The sequence below is a fragment of the Pelophylax lessonae genome, assembly GCF_965119305.1.
Source record: "Pelophylax lessonae genome assembly, chromosome: 2".
Lineage (NCBI taxonomy): Eukaryota > Metazoa > Chordata > Amphibia > Anura > Ranidae > Pelophylax > Pelophylax lessonae.
Genome location: NC_138769.1, coordinates 635,413,117 through 635,430,495, shown reverse-complemented (window position 1 = coordinate 635,430,495; position 17,379 = coordinate 635,413,117). Strand labels below are relative to the sequence as shown.

Sequence of the window (17,379 nt, the reverse complement as noted above, 5' to 3'; positions counted from 1 at the left end):
AATACTACCACCTCCCAAATGCCCATTTTATTTATTTTTACAGCCAAAGGGGGGATTTAGAATGGGAATACCGCACCAAAACTGAGAGCCAAATATTTGACTTGCAGTTGTTGCACAGCCTCATGCCCTTGAATGTGCCATGTTTGGCAATGGTCCCATCAACCAAATGCAACAGGTGGTATAATTACCAAATATGCCGCAACCACTGCATGTTAACTTGTAGCTAGGCCAGGCAATGTTGATTGTGCCTAGTATCAGCTCCTCTTGTTAACCTGCTAGTGATTAGACTAGAACTCTGATGATCTATCCCAAGCATGCTTCCATTTAACATTTTTTTCCTATACTACTGGTAGAATATTTAATTCACTCAGACAAAAAACAACAGCATTTGCTGGAACCCAGCACAGCAGTGTAGAAAACTTTCTGCTGCCATAGTACGCCATATCAGAAGAGTAGTCCAGTAACCTCCACAGCTTGCACTAAGGCACAAGAACAGATCTCATTCTGGCCCATGAAAGAGGCCTTTCTACTAAAAAAGGGAGAGCTTTATCCAGCCTTTTCCATTCTTCCAAAAGCAACTTGACAAGTTACCATCCGAAATTCCCATGTTATGTAGTTCAAAGTTTTAGATAGCGAGGTCATGTAAAGTCTTTCTTTCGATATTTTTGCTTCATGGACTTAATGGCAGGACTGGTTCAGTATCCTTGACAACAACCTCTTCATGTGGAAATGGATCTTCCACAATTACATCTAAAAAAATAAAAAATAAAATAAGATATTATATATTTTTTACAAATTCTACTTTTAGCAAGTTAGCTTTAAAAAAGTAATACCCCCTAATATTTCATTTACATACAGCAGTTGATCTACACATTATAGATCAGCTGTGGGTAAGTAGATGTAGGTTGCAGAATTTACGCAACCAAAAGTTTAAACACTAGTGTACACCAATCAGCCATACCATTATGACAACTGACAGGTTAACATGAAGAACATTGATTATCTTGCTACAATGGCATATATATGGCAAGTGAACATGTTCTCTTTGAAGCTGTTGTGTTAAAAAGCAGAAAGAAAAAAAAAAAAAAAAAAAGCGTAAAGGATTTGAACAACTCTGACAAGGGCCAAATTGTAATGGCTAGAGTCAGAGCAACTCCAAAACTGCAGCTCTTGTAGGTTAGCAGTGGTTAGGATCTACCAAAAATGTCCCAACAAAGAATAAAAAAAAAAAAAAAAAAGAAGAAAGAAAGAAAGAAAGAAAGGAAGAAGGAAGAAGAAAAGGAAGAAGGAAGAAGAAAGAAGAAAGAAAGAAGAAAGAAGAAAAGGAAGAAGGAAGAAGAAAGAAGAAAGAAAGAAGAAAGAAAGAAGAAGAAAGGAAGAAGGAAGAAGGAAGAAGAAAGAAGAAAGAAGGAAGAAGAAAGAAGAAAGAAGGAAGAAGAAAGAAGGAAGAAGAAAGAAGAAAGAAGGAAGAAGAAAGAAGAAAGAAGAAAGAAGAAGGAAGAAGAAGGAAGAAGAAAGAAGGAAGGACGAAATGGCAACGACATCATGTATGGCCAAGGCTCACAGCTCACTGATACACACAGGAACAAAAGGTGGTCATAATGTCATGGGTGATCAGTGAAGGAGTAAAGTCTAAACTAAACTCCTGTTGTGCTTTCTTGCACCTTACCATTCTTATATGTGGGAGAAACATCAGTTTATTTTCCCCCTGGTGATCCTGCCAGAACCACACTTCCTGTCATAGTGTGGCAATGCTCATTGTACTAGATCTGTGCACCTGCATTCACACCTAAGCAAAGCATATTCCTAGTGAATTTGAAGCATTTTTTTTTTTTTCAGGCATGTTACAAGTTTTTGCAAGTGTTTTTGCACGTATATCAAGCTTCCCAGGCTGGGCATGAGGAGGAAAGCAATTCTTAGAAAGATGGGGAGTTTTTTTTAGGAGCCAAAAGGCAGGTGCTCCCATTCATGTCTACTGGGACAAAAAAATGCCTTAATTTGATCATAAAAAGCACTTGTACTTTGAGTGTAGAGTGATTGAGATACAAGTATGAACAGAAAATAAGAATGGAATTCTGTATATATTGCGTGTAGTCAGTCAGTCAGAGGAAAAAAAGCTGAAAAGAAATGCTTAAGTGTGAATGGGGGCTCAAGGAGCAACATTTTCACCGTAGGACCGAAGTGTAGTAGGACTACAGTACACCTCCCCTCTCCTCATCTTTTTGACTCAAAAGGAAGCAAATAAAGTTCATTGTTTGTTTAACCTATTGAAGGCCAAAGAACACCCTTCGGCAATGTTGCATGATAAACTTGCCTTCTTTGAAAAAATCTGGGATCCCTGGATTAAATACCTTTTAGATTGCAATTTGTTCTATTTTTAGATTCTTTTTTTTTTTTTTTGGTTCTTTTTCCTATGGTCCTTGGGCCAACAATTACAACATAATTTGGAAAATAGGAGAGATATGGGCTTGTACTCTGTAGGTGTGAAGCCTAGCGCATGAGGATACATTAGATGTTTACTTTCCTCTGCCCTCCACTCACTATATAAGCAGAGTGTGGGAAGAAATAGTTTTGTTATACGGATATCCCATTTTAATACCATCCCTTTACTTGTGATCCTAATGGAGGAGTAGGGCAGATTTATGTTAGTGTTTATATAAGCTCATTGTTTCATACTTCTGTCTCCAGCATATGAGTTATGCTAATTTTTATACTGGTTGGAAATTCTCATTACTTTCTTTTGTAAAGTTTTGTACACAATTGGAGCATACCATTTGCTATACATTTAAATTTTGGCTTTTGCACTTCCTTTACAATACTTAATAAAAATCATTGGATAAGAAAAGTTAATTGTTGGCATTTACATACACTTAAAATACTTATTCAAACATGAAGACCCTTTGTGCACTGGTTAAGAGATTGGCAAAAGCATCTAACTGCATATGTATAACCAAATCGTAAATGCAGCAATAATACAAAAACTATGCATACATTCCAGTTTTTCTGTTACTTTGAAAACGCCTCAGGAATTCCCTTTTCATGTAGTTTAAAAATGCACATTATACCCAACTCTGCTCCCATCCACCTATTTACATTACTGTTGCATAATAGGGCCACCCATCAGCACGAGGAGGCAGTGAGGGGCAAGTGTATATGAAGTGGTAGCAGCAGTTTAGTACAATCAGCTACCTGGTCCAGATTCAAAATTCAAGGATACTTGTCTCCTATTATTACAATGCATGTATTAATCACATGTATTAAGCAAAGAGCATTCTGCACTTAGGCTAGGTTTACACCTATGTGGGCTGCAGTTGATGCTTTTTCCTGGGGCATTTTGCGTTTGACAAGTTTTTAATGCATATTGGGGAGGTGTATGTTATCATGCGAGAGAAACCAGCAAAAATGCAGCTGAAACGCATCAAAACCGCTAGCACTGTATTTTTGATGGGTTTCTGCAGCTATTCCATTGAGGTCTTTGAAACCAAAAATGCAACCTTCTGCAGACAAAGTCCCTGACTCTTTCCAAAAAACGCACCAACTGAAAACACACAGATGTGAATGTTGCCTATAAGAAATCATGCTAAAAATGGGACTGTACTGCATTTCTGAAAAACACATAGGTGTGAACCAAGCCTTACACGGTCATAAATATGCACTCATTATATCTTATAACAGACATCAATTATGTAGAGATAGTTTATATTTCTGTAGGGCACAATAGAGCACGGCTACAAAGGTGAACTCTAGGGTCCCTTATTTAATGAGATAGAAAAATGGAGGAACAACAGCTAACAGTGGCTTTTGTAGGGGGTATCTCAATATGCCATGCAGGTCGGCAGATGGGAGCTTCCAGAGAAATAAAAGATGGCAAACAACCTGCAACAACCAGTCACAGCTTATTTCAGAAAGAATTAAAGTGGAGTTCCACCCATTTTTAATAACTTGGATTACATAGATGTATGTAATCCCCTTTAAAACGACTTTTACCAATGGAAACTTTTTTATTTTTTTTTTTGCTAGTAAATACCTTATTTTCTTCTTTATTCATCCTCTCCTCACTTCCGGGTCCGGTCGGCGATTACGTCATTCGGCGATTCGCAGGGGGTGCTGGGATGTATCTCATAGCATGAAATCTTGCATTATTACACAGGAGCTGATCTGTATTGTTTTTATTGAGGCCGTACTCTGCCCCGCCTCCTCTCAGTGAGCTGTACTGTATGTATTGTATTGAGGCCGTGCTCTGCCCCGCCTCCTATCAGTGAGGATATAATGCTTTCAGTCCTCGCTCACTGAGAGGAGGCGGGGCGGAGGCGGGGCAGAGCACGGCCTCAATACAATACATACAGTACAGCTCACTGAGAGGAGGCGGGACGGAGGTGGGGCAGAGTACGGCCTCAATACAAACAGTACAGATCAGTTCCTGTGTAATAATGCGAGATTTCATGCTATGAGATACATCCCAGCACCCCCTGCGAATCACCGAATGACGTAATCGCCGACCGGACCCGGAAGTGAGGAGAGGATGAATAAAGAAGAAAATAAGGTATTTACTAGCAAAAAAAAAAAAGTTTCCATTGGTAAAAGTCGTTTTAAAGGGGATTACGTACATCTAAAGTTACTAAAATGGTTGGAACTCCACTTTAATAATGGAAACATTTATACCCATCCAAACCATGTTTAGACTTGGAGGACATCAAAGACCTGATGTAGTTATATTTCGCACTATTGCCCCAGAATCATTTGTGTTACCGTATATACTCGAGTATAAGCCGAGTTTTTCAGCACATTTTTTTGTGCTGAAAACGTACCCCTTGGCTTATACTCGAGTCATCAAAAAAAAAAAAAAAAAGTTCCCGGCCGCTCCGACGTGTTTAAGATTTGAAAATGGCGCCGCCCGGCGTATACATGTCACCGCGCATGCGCCGCCACCGCTCGGGACAGGTCGGAAATAGCCGAACGTATAGCAGCTTTCCCGAGCTGCGGCGGCGCGTGCGCAATGACGTGTCAGCGCCGGGCGGCGCCATTTTTAAAATGAAGGCGCCTCTGGAACAGTTAAGTGAAACACAGCCGCACTAGTATGCCCGCAACCCCGCATCCTCTTGTACCATGCTTGCCACCCTGAATTCTCCTGTACCATGCCTGCCACCCTGCATTCTCACCCTAGGCTTATACTCGAGTCAATCATTTTTCCCATCTTTTTGTGGTAAAAGTAGGGGCCTCGGCTTATACTCGGGTCGGCTTATACTCGAGTATATACGGTATGTAACAAATGAAAGAAAGTTTTTGGAAAGTAAAGAAACAAAAAGGTAAAAGAAAAAAGGGCATTTTACTTTCTCTTCTACACCTTGTGCTACAGCCACCAAAAACACTTCAGAATCCAAAAGGGTCATTGTTGAAGTGTTTTCAATGTCCACAACTTGGAAAGGATGGCGTAAATAAGCGAACACAAGAGGCATGGGTGGTGAAGGGGTAGGTAAATCATCTTCAGTTTTGCAGACTACAGGACAGCTATAGTAACCTACATTTTCTCCAATTACAGCTATTTTTTTTTTCTTTCCCAGGGCTGGTCAGTCCAACCTAGAAGCCAGCAAGCCATTTTACTTGCATGTACTATAAGGAAGTTTCAGCTGCAATTCCTCTCTTCAAACAAGAGCCATACTTGTCCCTTAAAAACAGAGAGAAGATACACCACTTCTGGATGTTGCAGAAAAGGACTGGACAACCTGCCATAATCTTTTTTAAAGCAATGGAGGGAAAATGAACACACCGAGAATGCTCTATAGAACCCTTTACATATTCACAGAAAAAAAAAAAAAAAAAAAAAGGGCTTCCTGCATCGGCTTACCAAGAGAATAAGCACTGGGCCTTCGATCATGGTCAAAGCTGTTGCCCAATTTTATCAGCGGGCAGGTCATTTTTGACAGGAATGCCTTTACTTTCTCTTTCTTCTCATTGTTGGTGCAATACAAGCTCAGAATCCTCCCATTAACATCACAGCTCTTTTTGCTCATGCCCAGCAAGTAGAACACATCAAGAAGCACGTCAAGCTTGAAGGTGAAGGAAAAGTTCAGGTTGTCTTCAATCAACTCAAAGTTTTGTCTTCCAAGGTAGTCTTTTACTGAATTGTGCAAATTGAACTGAAAAAAAATAAAAAATAAATAAAAAATATGAAATTGTCGCTGTGCTACTATAACCACAAAATTATGATATAGGAGGACTGACAAATACACATGGCAGTTTCAATTGGCATGTGCATTGCATCATCGTCCAGAGACTAATCTAAAAAGGTCTATACTGAATACAATGAAATGGCAAGCATGGAAAGGTGAGGGTTGTATCTAAAATTACTTTAGATTAAAGTCCAGCTTGGGGAAGTAGAAATAGGAGGAAACCAGAAGTGGTTCCAGTTTCCTCTCTTCCAGTTCTTGGTGGAACGCAGTTGGCACCTGGTGTGAACAGTGGAAGTTACAGCTTTCCAGGTGTTCTATAGTGGGTGCCGCTCAGGGCACAGCTAAATGAGAGTTTAATTGATTTTGTTGGATTTTGGAGAAATTTTAAATAAACGTATTGCAGGATCATCTGCCTTTGCTTCTTTTTGGGAATCCTTAACAGATTGGAGCCTGGCTCATTATCATAAAGGTTTTGCCCAAGTCGAGTGTATTAGGCTGCATTCACATGTCAGCGTATAATCGCGGGCAGAACCGCCGCGGTTCGGCCCGCGATTCGGAGATTTATTGCAAATCGCGGGACGCCTAGCGTTGCCCGTTGATTTGCAATAGCCCCCCAAACGGCGAGCGATGTTGCCGCGATTTACGCCCGCCGAATCGCGGCAACATCGCGCAAACAAAATCGCGGGACGCAATACGCTCCAAAAAAGTACATGAGCTTCTTTGGAGCGTATTGCGTCCCGCGATTTTGTCGCGATTCGGCGGGCATAAATCGCGGCAACATCGCTCGGCGTTTGGGGGGCTATTGCAAATCAACGAGCAACGCTAGGCGTCCCGCGATTTGCAATAAATCTCCGAATCACGGGCGGAACCGCGGCGGTTCTGCCCGCGATCATACGCTGACATGTGAATGCAGCCTTAAGGATTAGGATGTATTTGGAAAACAGGAGAAACAAACGGTGACCAATATTGTTCATAAAGCTGTGGGGGTCTTGACGGCCCCATTATATCTGGTAAATAGCCCTTTTGGATTAAGGTGGAGGAATATCACGTATGTGCACGCACGAGATGGATTTATTGAAGTACAACTAAGAATGAAGTGTAGAAAATACCTATCTGTATTTTTGGAATATTGGTTTCATATTGGATTTTATTTTATATTTTTTTGTGCATTTGAATTATTGACACATAATCATGAGGATAGCTGTATTTTAACACAAGGGATTAATACACATTCACTAATATAAGTAGCACAATCACTATATAGAGCAGCACCTCAAACTTTTATTTATTTATATACATTTATGTTTGCAATTTCCAAAAATTTATGGCAGCTGCAGGGTGAAATTATTATTAGTTACACGTAGGAGGCACCTTTTTTCTCGGTTTATTAATTGCAATACAATAAGGGTGATTTACTGAAGTCAAATATACTGTGCACTGCAAGTTGCTCTAGATTGGAGGGGAAGCTCTGCTGATTTCTATTATTCAATCATATGCAATCAAAAATACTGTTTTTCTTTTTTTTCCTTGTTCGTGATTAAGTATTCTTTGAAAAGTGAAGCTTTACCTGGAGCAAGTGCACAGTATACAGTCAGGTCCATAAATATTGGGACATCGACACAAATCGAATCTTTTTGGCTCTATACACCACCACAATGGATTTGAAATGAAACAAACAAGATGTGCTTTAACTACAGACTTTCAGCTTTAATTTGAGGGTATTTACATCCAAATCAGGTGAACGGTGTAGGAATTACAACAGTTTGTATATGTGCCTCCCACTTTTTAAAGGGACCAAAAGTAATGGGACAGATTAACAATCAAACCAAACTTTCACTTTTTAATACTTGGTTGCAAATCCTTTGCAGTCAATTACAGCCTGAAGTCTGGAACACATAGACATCACCAGACGCTGGGTTTCATCCCTGGTGATGCTCTGCCAGGCCTCTACTGCAACTGTCTTCAGTTCCTGCTTGTTCTTGGGGCATTTTCCCTTCAGTTTTGTCTTCAGCAAGTGAAATGCATGCTCAATCGGATTGAGGTCAGGTGATTGACTTGGCCATTGCATAACATTCCACTTCTTTCCCTTAAAAAAACTCTGTGGTTGCTTTCGCAGTATGCTTCGGGTCATTGTCCATCTGCACTGTGAAACGCCGTCCAATGAGTTCTGAAGCATTTGGCTGAATATGACCAGATATTGCCCGAAACACTTCAAAATTCATCCTGCTGCTTTTGTCAGCACTCACATCATCAATAAATACAAGAGAACCAGTTCCATTGGCAGCCATACATGCCCACACCATGACACTACCACCACCATGCTTCACTGATGAGGTGGTAAGCTTTGGATTAGGAGCAGTTCCTTTCCTTCTCCATACTCTTCTCTTCCTATCACTCTGGTACAAATTGATCTTGGTCTCATCTGTCCATAGGATGTTGTTCCAGAACTGTGAAGGCTTTTTTAGATGTTGTTTGGCAAACTCTAATCCAGCCTTCCTGTTTTTGAGGCTCACCAATGGTTTACATATTGTGGTGAACCCTCTGTATTCACTCTGGTGAAGTCTTCTCTTGATTGTTGACTTTGACACACATACACCTACCTCCTGGAGAGTGTTCTTGATCTGGCCAATTTTTGTGAAGGGTGTTTTCTTCACCAGGGAAAGAATTCTTCGGTCATCCACCACTGTTTTCCGTGGTCTTCCAGGTCTTTTGGTGTTGCTGAGCTCACCGGTGCGTTCTTTCTTTTTAAGGATGTTCCAAACAGTTGATTTGGCCACACCTAATGTTTTTGCTATCTCTCTGATGGGTTTATTTTGTTTTTTCAGCCTAATGATGGCTTGCTTCACTGATCGTGACAGCTCTTTGGATCTCATATTGAGAGTTGACAGCAACAGATTCCAAATGCAAATAGCACACTTGAAATTAACTCTGAACCTTTTATCTGCTCCTTGTAAATGAGATAATGAGGGAATAACACACACCTGGCCATGGAACAGCTGAGCAGCCAATTGTCCCATTACTTTCGGTCTTGTCCCATTACTTTTGGTCCCTTTAAAAAGTGGGAGGCACATATACAAACTGTTGTAATTCCTACACCTTTCACCTGATTCGGATGTAAATACCCTCAAATTAAAGCTGAAAGTCTGCAGTTAAAGCACGTCTTGTTTGTTTCACTTCAAATCCATTATAAAGGCAAAAAGATTAGAATTGTGTCTGTGTCCCAATATTTGTGGACCGGACTGTATTTGCCTTTAGCAAATCAACCCCTCTGCCTTTACGCAAAGTATTGCCTTTTGCTAATGCAGTTGTGTATGCATTGCATCAAGTAAATGGATCCTAAATGTGAAGCTCGGTCTTGAAAAAAACAGTTGGGAAAAGGGACTAGACTTGACATTTGCAGTTTTACATTTTTTTTTTTCAATAAAAAACACATTTACACAAAAACATACCAAAAATAATTATTAAAGGCCTTAACAGTAAATAAAAGTGAATAACCTTGATGCAAAGAATCACATTTGTGAGGGGTCACTTTGTTACAACTTGCATCCTACGCAAGACATCTGGTTGAATAAGCTGCATCTGACATTAGGATTATGTAATTGACACTTGCGTCAAGCCTCAGTCTCCCAACACCACCACAGTGCCCTGATTAGTCAAGTCATAGGAGCTCCAACTACAGACTTCACAAAATGTAACTGCCACAGCGTGTAGATTGACATGTTCTGACAGTCAAGTACATTAGGCAATACTGAGAACATGTAGCTGACCTTTTTAGCAAAATGTAAGTTTGACACTTTATGCAAGTGTTAAACGAAGCCAAAAATCCCACCACTGGAACACAAAAGGGTCAGCATTCACTACAAAAAATGTTTGGGGATGATTATTTAAGTAGGTGTATGTGTACTAGGGTTCGACCGATTATCAGCAAAGCTAATATATCGAGGGCCGATATGCACTTTCCCCGATATATCCGATATTATTATAGCCGAAATTACCGATATCTCAGAAAGTGCTTGTATCGGAGTGATGCCTGCAGCTAGAGGCATCACTCCGGTACAGGCGTCCATAGCTGTTTTGTAATGACAACCGATGCGGCTGAGAAGCCGCTCGGCTGTCATTACAAGGAGTGGGAGGGGACGTTTCGCCCCCTCCCGCCACCTTCCGCGGCTCGCCCGGGTCTCCTGTCCCACCGGGAGACCCGAGCAACCAGCCTGCACGGCCGCCGAAGACCCGATCAAAGCCGCATTCGGCTCTGATCGGGTCTCCATGCAAAAACCCAGAAGTGATGTTATGACATCACTTCCGGGTAACTGGTGCCAGATTAAAAAAAAATGACAGCATTCATAACAGCCAAACTTGGCGTTTTGAATGCTTATAAGTGCAGAGAAGGGGTTTGGGGCCTTTTAGACCCCCAGATCCCTCCACAAGAGTACCTGTCAAGTAAAAAAAAAATAAATGATTTTTTAAATATATGAAAATATCGGCCGATACCGATACGCGATGACCAAAATATCGGTATCGGCAATGAAAAAACTATATCGGTCGATCCCTAATGTGTGCATTCATTTTTTTCCTCTAATTCAATGCTGAATTCCAAATTAATGCAGTTCTGTATGTAGGAAGGAAAAAATAAAAGCACTTTAAAAGTGCATTTACTCTTTTTGCCCCTTTGCCATGACCCAATGATCCCCACCCTCACTCCTCCACAGATGACTGCTTACTGAGATCCGAACAGCCACCACCACTGTTTGCCTACATCCAGCAGTGAAAGGCTCCTGTCTCCTGCCCGCGCCTGCACAGTACACCCCCAAAAAGAGTTCTACAAGGCTGGTCTACTTCTCCTTTCACAGCCAGAAGACAGCCTCACAGAACAAGCTGGCTGGTGGAGCGAGCAGATGGATGAGCTCATCGGTCTACAGCTGCTCCTCCATTATCCAGTCACAAGCTCAGGGCGGGAGGTGACCTGGCTGTTATTTCTTAACAGAAATAGAGAGAAGAATGGTCACCAACTTGGCTTTGCTGTCTCACAGGACTGTAAAAAACTATCGGTGCTGGATAAGCAAAATTAGGAAAAAACAGAGCATATGTTATATATGCATTTCAACTGTAAAAAAAAAAAAAAAAAAAAACCTTCCCTGCCTGAAAAATAGAACCAGAAATTCCACTTACATGAAAATGCGTACACTTTACTTCTTCAAATATTAAGCCACATACAGGTCATGAAAATCAAGTATGTAGTATACCAGCTGAACACGTAAACATCACATGCCAACTTCAGGGAGAAAATTACCAAAACTTTCTGTACAACTGGGATTTCCAACCCTGCAAACTAACTTAAAAGGTACATGTGCTACCAATTATCCACAGTCCCTGCACTGTAAGGAAATCTACACTAATTTAAAAAAAATAAAGAAAAAAAAAATAAAGTAAAAAAAAAAAATAGGTTTCTCCATCTCAGTGGAAGTATGCATGTATGTGTAGCATGTAGTTTGGCTGCCATGTAGTAGGGGTGTGCATCTTCACTGGGCTCACGATTCGATGACGATTATCAAGTCAATGATTCGATTTTGCGATGCATCACGATTACTGCCCACAATGTGCCCATGGATTTCATCAAAAAATTCAAGCAGTCAGAAATTGAAAAACTATTTGTATTCATTTTCATCTGCTCTTAAATAAAAGGACACTTTCCTGCATATTGCAAAGTCTGAATATTAAACATCAGTCTGTGCTAATGGAGCAATTTACCTCAGAGGCTCTCAATAAAGTGACCGTACAATCCGTGCGCAACTGCACATGCGTGTCAGTGATGAGCAAAACCATAAATCATACAAAAAATCTGTGAAGTATTTGTGAATCTCTCACTAAGACATAAACCATAATTAATGAAATAATAAAAGATATTATAATATATTATAGATACAAAAGGACACCAACTGCTACAACAAAACAAATGTCCCCAAATGTATGCCATTTCATTATCATGGTTTGGTTTATGTCTTAGTGATCTTCGATTCACAATTACTTCATTACCTTTTTCATGATTTATGGTTTTGCTTATCACTGACTCACACACGCACATTGCACACACAGTCACTTTATTGCTTAGGTCGATTATAATTTGCACATAAATTAACTGATGCAGAAGATACTGTCTGTGTTTAAACAAATGATGACTACTATGCAATTGTGCAAATGGTCTCTTAACATCTGAGCAAAGTGAGCAATAAAAGAGTCTGTATCTCGAACATCTTCATTATTCCCTCTGGCAGTGTCATATGTTCTACAACCTTTGTAATAGTATTAGAAGACTTAGACTAGTACCTGATCAGTGATGAGTGATGACAGAGTCACTGCAGATTGCAGACGCCTGAGCCAAGAAAGACTGGGAGTTGGGGTCCGGGACGCTCACTCGGGGGTCTTCCTCTGCCCACAGAGCCCTGTGTGAGGAGGACGGAGGACAGAGGACACTCGCTTGAGGACAGAGGACAGACGCTCGCTACTCGTGTCTCCTTCTGCAGCGATGCCGGATGGCTAGGGATAATGTCAGTGGGTGGCGGGAAAAGAGGGTGCGGCTAACGACCACAGAATGATCCCTTTTCAAAGCGCCATTGCTGTGTGAAGAGGGAGGGACGGCGCTACAGGACGTCATTAGTAATCGTGATTAAGCCGGTTGCAGCATCGATGCAGAATCGTGGGTGGCTGAATCACAATGCATCGATGCTACGATTCAATTCAACAACCATACTATGTAGGGTTCTGCGTTGTGGAGCAATGCAGACAAAACCAATAAGGGAGAAAAGCACCAATACAACCAGTGTGTTTTTTTATATCTCACCTGTAAAACGTAGTTTTCTCCCATTACTGAAGAGATGGCATCATTCATACCACCCTCTATTCTGGCTTTCATCTGTGGATGCCGTGTGTTCACAATGAATGCAAATGTTTTCGCTGAAAATGGCAAGATGTTATTGTTACAAAAAATTCACGTATAGTCCTACATAACCTTTAATAACAGAACTAGATCTTTTTTTTTTTTTTTTAACATGAAGGAATATTCAGACTACTTTGTTCAACCCAAAAAAGCTGCAATAGCTTTGGCAAGGGGTTGAACATCAGTGGCAGTATTTCAACAAATATGAAAAGAGAAGAACTTGTATTCTGGTGGGTTGGGTTTCTTACCTGCTCATTGTTCCAGTGCTGCCGACTCCCATCGGCCTCTTTGGCATTCGGCACCACAGAAGTTTTGAAAGCCTGTGTCCCTCACAAAGTGCTGTGGTTCCATCCTCCAACCTCTATGTCACCATTGAGTCCTAGATAGAACTTCAGCATATGGAAGGAAACACCAGCACTCCCAAAGTGTCAAATACAGAAGATACTAACACAGGCTGCAGCGCTGGAACAAGGGGAAGGTAAGATACATGGTCTGTCAAGGGAAGTATAAGAGCTTTTCAGGTTACGTAGTTTTGTAGTCCACCAGGGTCACCTAGAGTAGCAGCGATGGTTAGACCTGGTCTAAATGACCATACAAAGCAGGGCTGCTGTTCAAAATCACAGAGCCCCGTACAGCTGGCAGAGCCCCCCTCCCCCCAAAAAGAAAAAAAATGTATCAATTTGTTATTTTTTTTTAACAGGACAGGGAAGTCTGCAGTGCTGCGATAAGGGGTGGGGGCGGCACAGTAAAGGGGGGCACAAGCAGGCAGAATAGGGAGGGGGTTCGCTGTTGGAGAAGCAATTACAAGAATGATGCCCTGTGTATGTCTCTCCCTGCAGCAGCTAAAAGCTGGCATGAAGGGGAGAACCTGGCTTTTAGCTGCTGCCTGCAGAGAGACGTACGGGGTTACATTCCGTAGTTGCCCCTCCCACCGATTCTCTCCGTGCTGTTGTTAATTTTCCATGCCTCCTAGAACTAAACAGTCAACCCTTGCAGTGAGATGCAGGTTTCCTGAAGTATAGCTGGAAAGTATATAACCAAAGGCAAAACTTTTTCTAGCTTTGGATAGAGTAGAGATGGATTAGAACACCGGTCAGGTTTTATTGCTCTGTGCCCTACTTATGGAGATTTACCCTATTTGTCCTGTTTCATTTTCACTTTTAATGATAATGGTAAAGAAAATCCCAAATTTTGGGTTGTCTCTATTAAAGTAATAGAGGGTACATCTTCTAATAGGGACGCTAGTTCTGGTGACCTGGGGGTCCCAAGGACTTCCTTTAATTTGCAGGGATTTCCTCTTACTTACTGTGTGGCTAAAGGGACAGGAAGTGAAGGTAAATCTCCGCAGAGGGGCACAGATGGTGGGGAAAAAGAAAAAAAAAGAAGAAGTTTTGCCCATAGTTCTTTAAAAATGGGTTTTTTGACCTCTTGTGGAATCCATTGTTCTGATTTCCAATGACGGACAGCTCCTGATTCATTTTAACCATTGGGTTACACTGCCACCCTACAGGAGTAGGAAACAAGGCAGGAAAAAGCTTGATTACACCAATGGCCAGTCCCCGGGGGTATACACCCACTCTCAGCTATAGGCATTCAGCTTTGTTACAAGCAGTGTCAGAAGAAAGCCAACTTCACAGCGGGGTGGGTGCTGTGTCCATCAATGAACAGAGAAATTGATTTTACAGTAGGTCAAAAAATTTAATTCTCTTTCGTTCATTGACGGACACAGCTCCTGATTCTTCTTAACCATTGGGATGTCCCAAAACAGTGTTAAACATGAGGGGTGGGAAAACATTAGAAAAAAATTCCCAAGGCTAACCATAGCCAAACAGGTAACAAAGCTCTACCAGAAACTGGAGCACACCTGAAAAACAATACACTCTTAAAAGAGGACCAGGTCCCCTAAACAGCAGCCTGCAAAATGTTTGCTGCTAAAAGAATCATCCACAGATGCCAAAACATCCACTTTATAAAAACGTTGTAAAGGTGTGCACCGACCAAAGCCGATAACTGGCCCTTGATGGTACTCAAGGCCAATTGCTGTTCAACCCCCCCCCCCCCCCCCCCGTTGAAGGAAGGTTAAGATCCGATAGTCCGAGAAGGAGCGAGGATGAATCCCAAGAGACTAACACCACGCAATTTCTGTCTTCCACGTACACCGTTCGATCTTCCTAGAGGTAGATTTCCTAGCTTTCAACAGCATGGGAATCACCAACTCAGACAAACCTCCATCCTTCAGCACCTGGCGTTCAACAGCCAAGCCATCAAAGCCAGTGACCGTAAAGCAGGATGGAATATTGGTCCTTGAGACAGTAGATCCTCCCTGAGAGGAAGTCCCCAAGGAGTATCGGTGACCAGCCGTACCAGATCGGTGTACCAGGACCGGCAAGGCCAGTCTGGAGCCACTAGAAGGACCAGAATCCTTTCTGCCTCGATCCTGCACAGGAGTCTTGGTAGGAGTTAGAGAGGACTGGAAAGAATCAGCAGCCCACCTTAGAATACCGGCTACTTACTGAGCCACAAAGACACTTCTTGTGCCCCCTTGGTGATTGACAGACTGCGACCGTGGCCATGTCCGAATTAATTTGTACCAGACCCCCTGAGCATATCTGTGCTGAGGACGTCTCCCCACCCAGACAGGCTGGCCTCTGTGGTGACAACCGTCCAGTACAGGGGGAGAAGGATTTTCCCTGCCGAAGCGCTGGAGAACGAAGCCACCTCTAGAGACCATGGATCCTTGTCCCATTTCACCAGAATCTCTTTTGCAGAGATCTGTGTGGAACTGTGCAAACAGACCGCTTTGAAGGTGGACATCATCAGGCCAAGCACCCCCATTCAAGCCCGGAGGGATGAACGTCTGCTGAACAACAGAAGCTTAAATGTCTCCTGCAATGTCAGGAGTTATTTCAGAGGAAGAAACTCTGGCTGAGTCAAGAGTTAGACACAGATAGTCCAGTTTGAGGACAGAACCAAAAGCAGACTTCTGAAGGTTCAGAATCAAGCCAAACTTCCACAGAGTAATCTCCAGATGTCCATCAGAGCAGTCAGACTCCGCATGCAGAAGAGGATCACCTAGGTACCCCAGTACCGCAACCCCTGCTGACTCAAACAATTCCAGCGCTGGGGCCAACATTTTTGTAAAGACCTGAGAAGCGGAGGCGAGACCAAAAGGTCAATGCCACAAACTGATACTCGCCCACGGCAAAATGGAGGAAGCGCTGGTGGCCACCACATATTAGAATGTGCGGGTAGGCGCCCTTGATGCCAATAGATCAGATAAGGCCTTCTTAGAAGTCCAGTCCACAGACCAGCATTTCAGCCAGATAATCTGCCGAAGGACCACTGCTGATACAGACAGCCTAGAAATCAAAGGAGCCACATCCAGAGAAGCAGCACAGAAACTGTAGCCCCTGGATCAACTGATCCGCCAGCTCCGAAAGACCGGGGAAGCCGTTTCACCTTCAGGTCCTGGTGTAAAGGTTTAGCCCACTCGGTCAGAGCTAGTCACCAACCCCCTGGGTGTCAGGGAACCCTCAGGCCAAAGGCAGGTCGTATGCGCCTTTGCAAGACATTTACCTCGCAGGCCAACCCCCGTCCAGTGGGGTTGTGTCGCGGCCGACCTAGCGTGGAGCTGCGGTCTACACACGCTCGCTGGCCAGACTGGGAGGACCCTCTGGATCTAGATTATCCAGTCCACCACCCAGTCCGGCAATTGTTCATAGATTTTCCACAGGAACAAAATAATAAAAGGAGGAAAAAATTTTATTTAAAAAATAAATAAATAAATAAAAAAATAAAAAATCGCAAAGACCAGAGATCCTAGCAAGGAACTAGGTCCTTACTCCTGACTAAGCAGAAAAAAAACTGAGTACTGTACCTATTGAGTGTGCATGCTTTTTCCTGCCTATTGTCCTACTCCTGTAGGGGGGAAGTATAACCCAATGGTTAAGAAGAATCAGGAGCTGTGTCCGTCAATGTACAAAAGAGAAATCTAGATTAAACACCTTAAAAAAAATATAATGTAGGGTAATAGCAATGCAAAAAATGTTATGAAACCGGAAAGAATAAAATGTGCTCACAGCACTGCTGTTGTTGAACATAGTGAACGATCATAATTCATTTCTCAAATAAATTTTTTTTTTTTAAAATGTAAAAACAAGAAAAAACACAACACACACAAAAGGTAAAAACTTGATAGGTTGCTATTTGTGCAATTTACCCATCTACTTGTTTACAGCCCTGACCTTGGCTGGTTGTGAAGAATGCTACAAAAAT

General features: G+C 42.1%; 1 protein-coding gene across 1 annotated transcript in view; it reads right to left on the bottom strand.

Annotated features, from left to right (window-relative positions):
• Window positions 1–608: 608 nt before the first annotated feature.
• MEDAG (mesenteric estrogen dependent adipogenesis) overlaps window positions 609–17,379 on the bottom strand; it is a 35,959-nt gene continuing 19,188 nt past the window's right edge. Inside the window, exons 3-5 of the mRNA XM_082244870.1 lie at window positions 13,009–13,121; window positions 5,846–6,137; window positions 609–750 (exon numbers count right to left, since the gene is read on the bottom strand). Of these exons, the coding sequence (XP_082100996.1) occupies window positions 671–750; window positions 5,846–6,137; window positions 13,009–13,121 (485 nt within the window). The 3' untranslated portion in view covers window positions 609–670. The remainder of the gene's footprint in view (window positions 751–5,845; window positions 6,138–13,008; window positions 13,122–17,379) is intronic.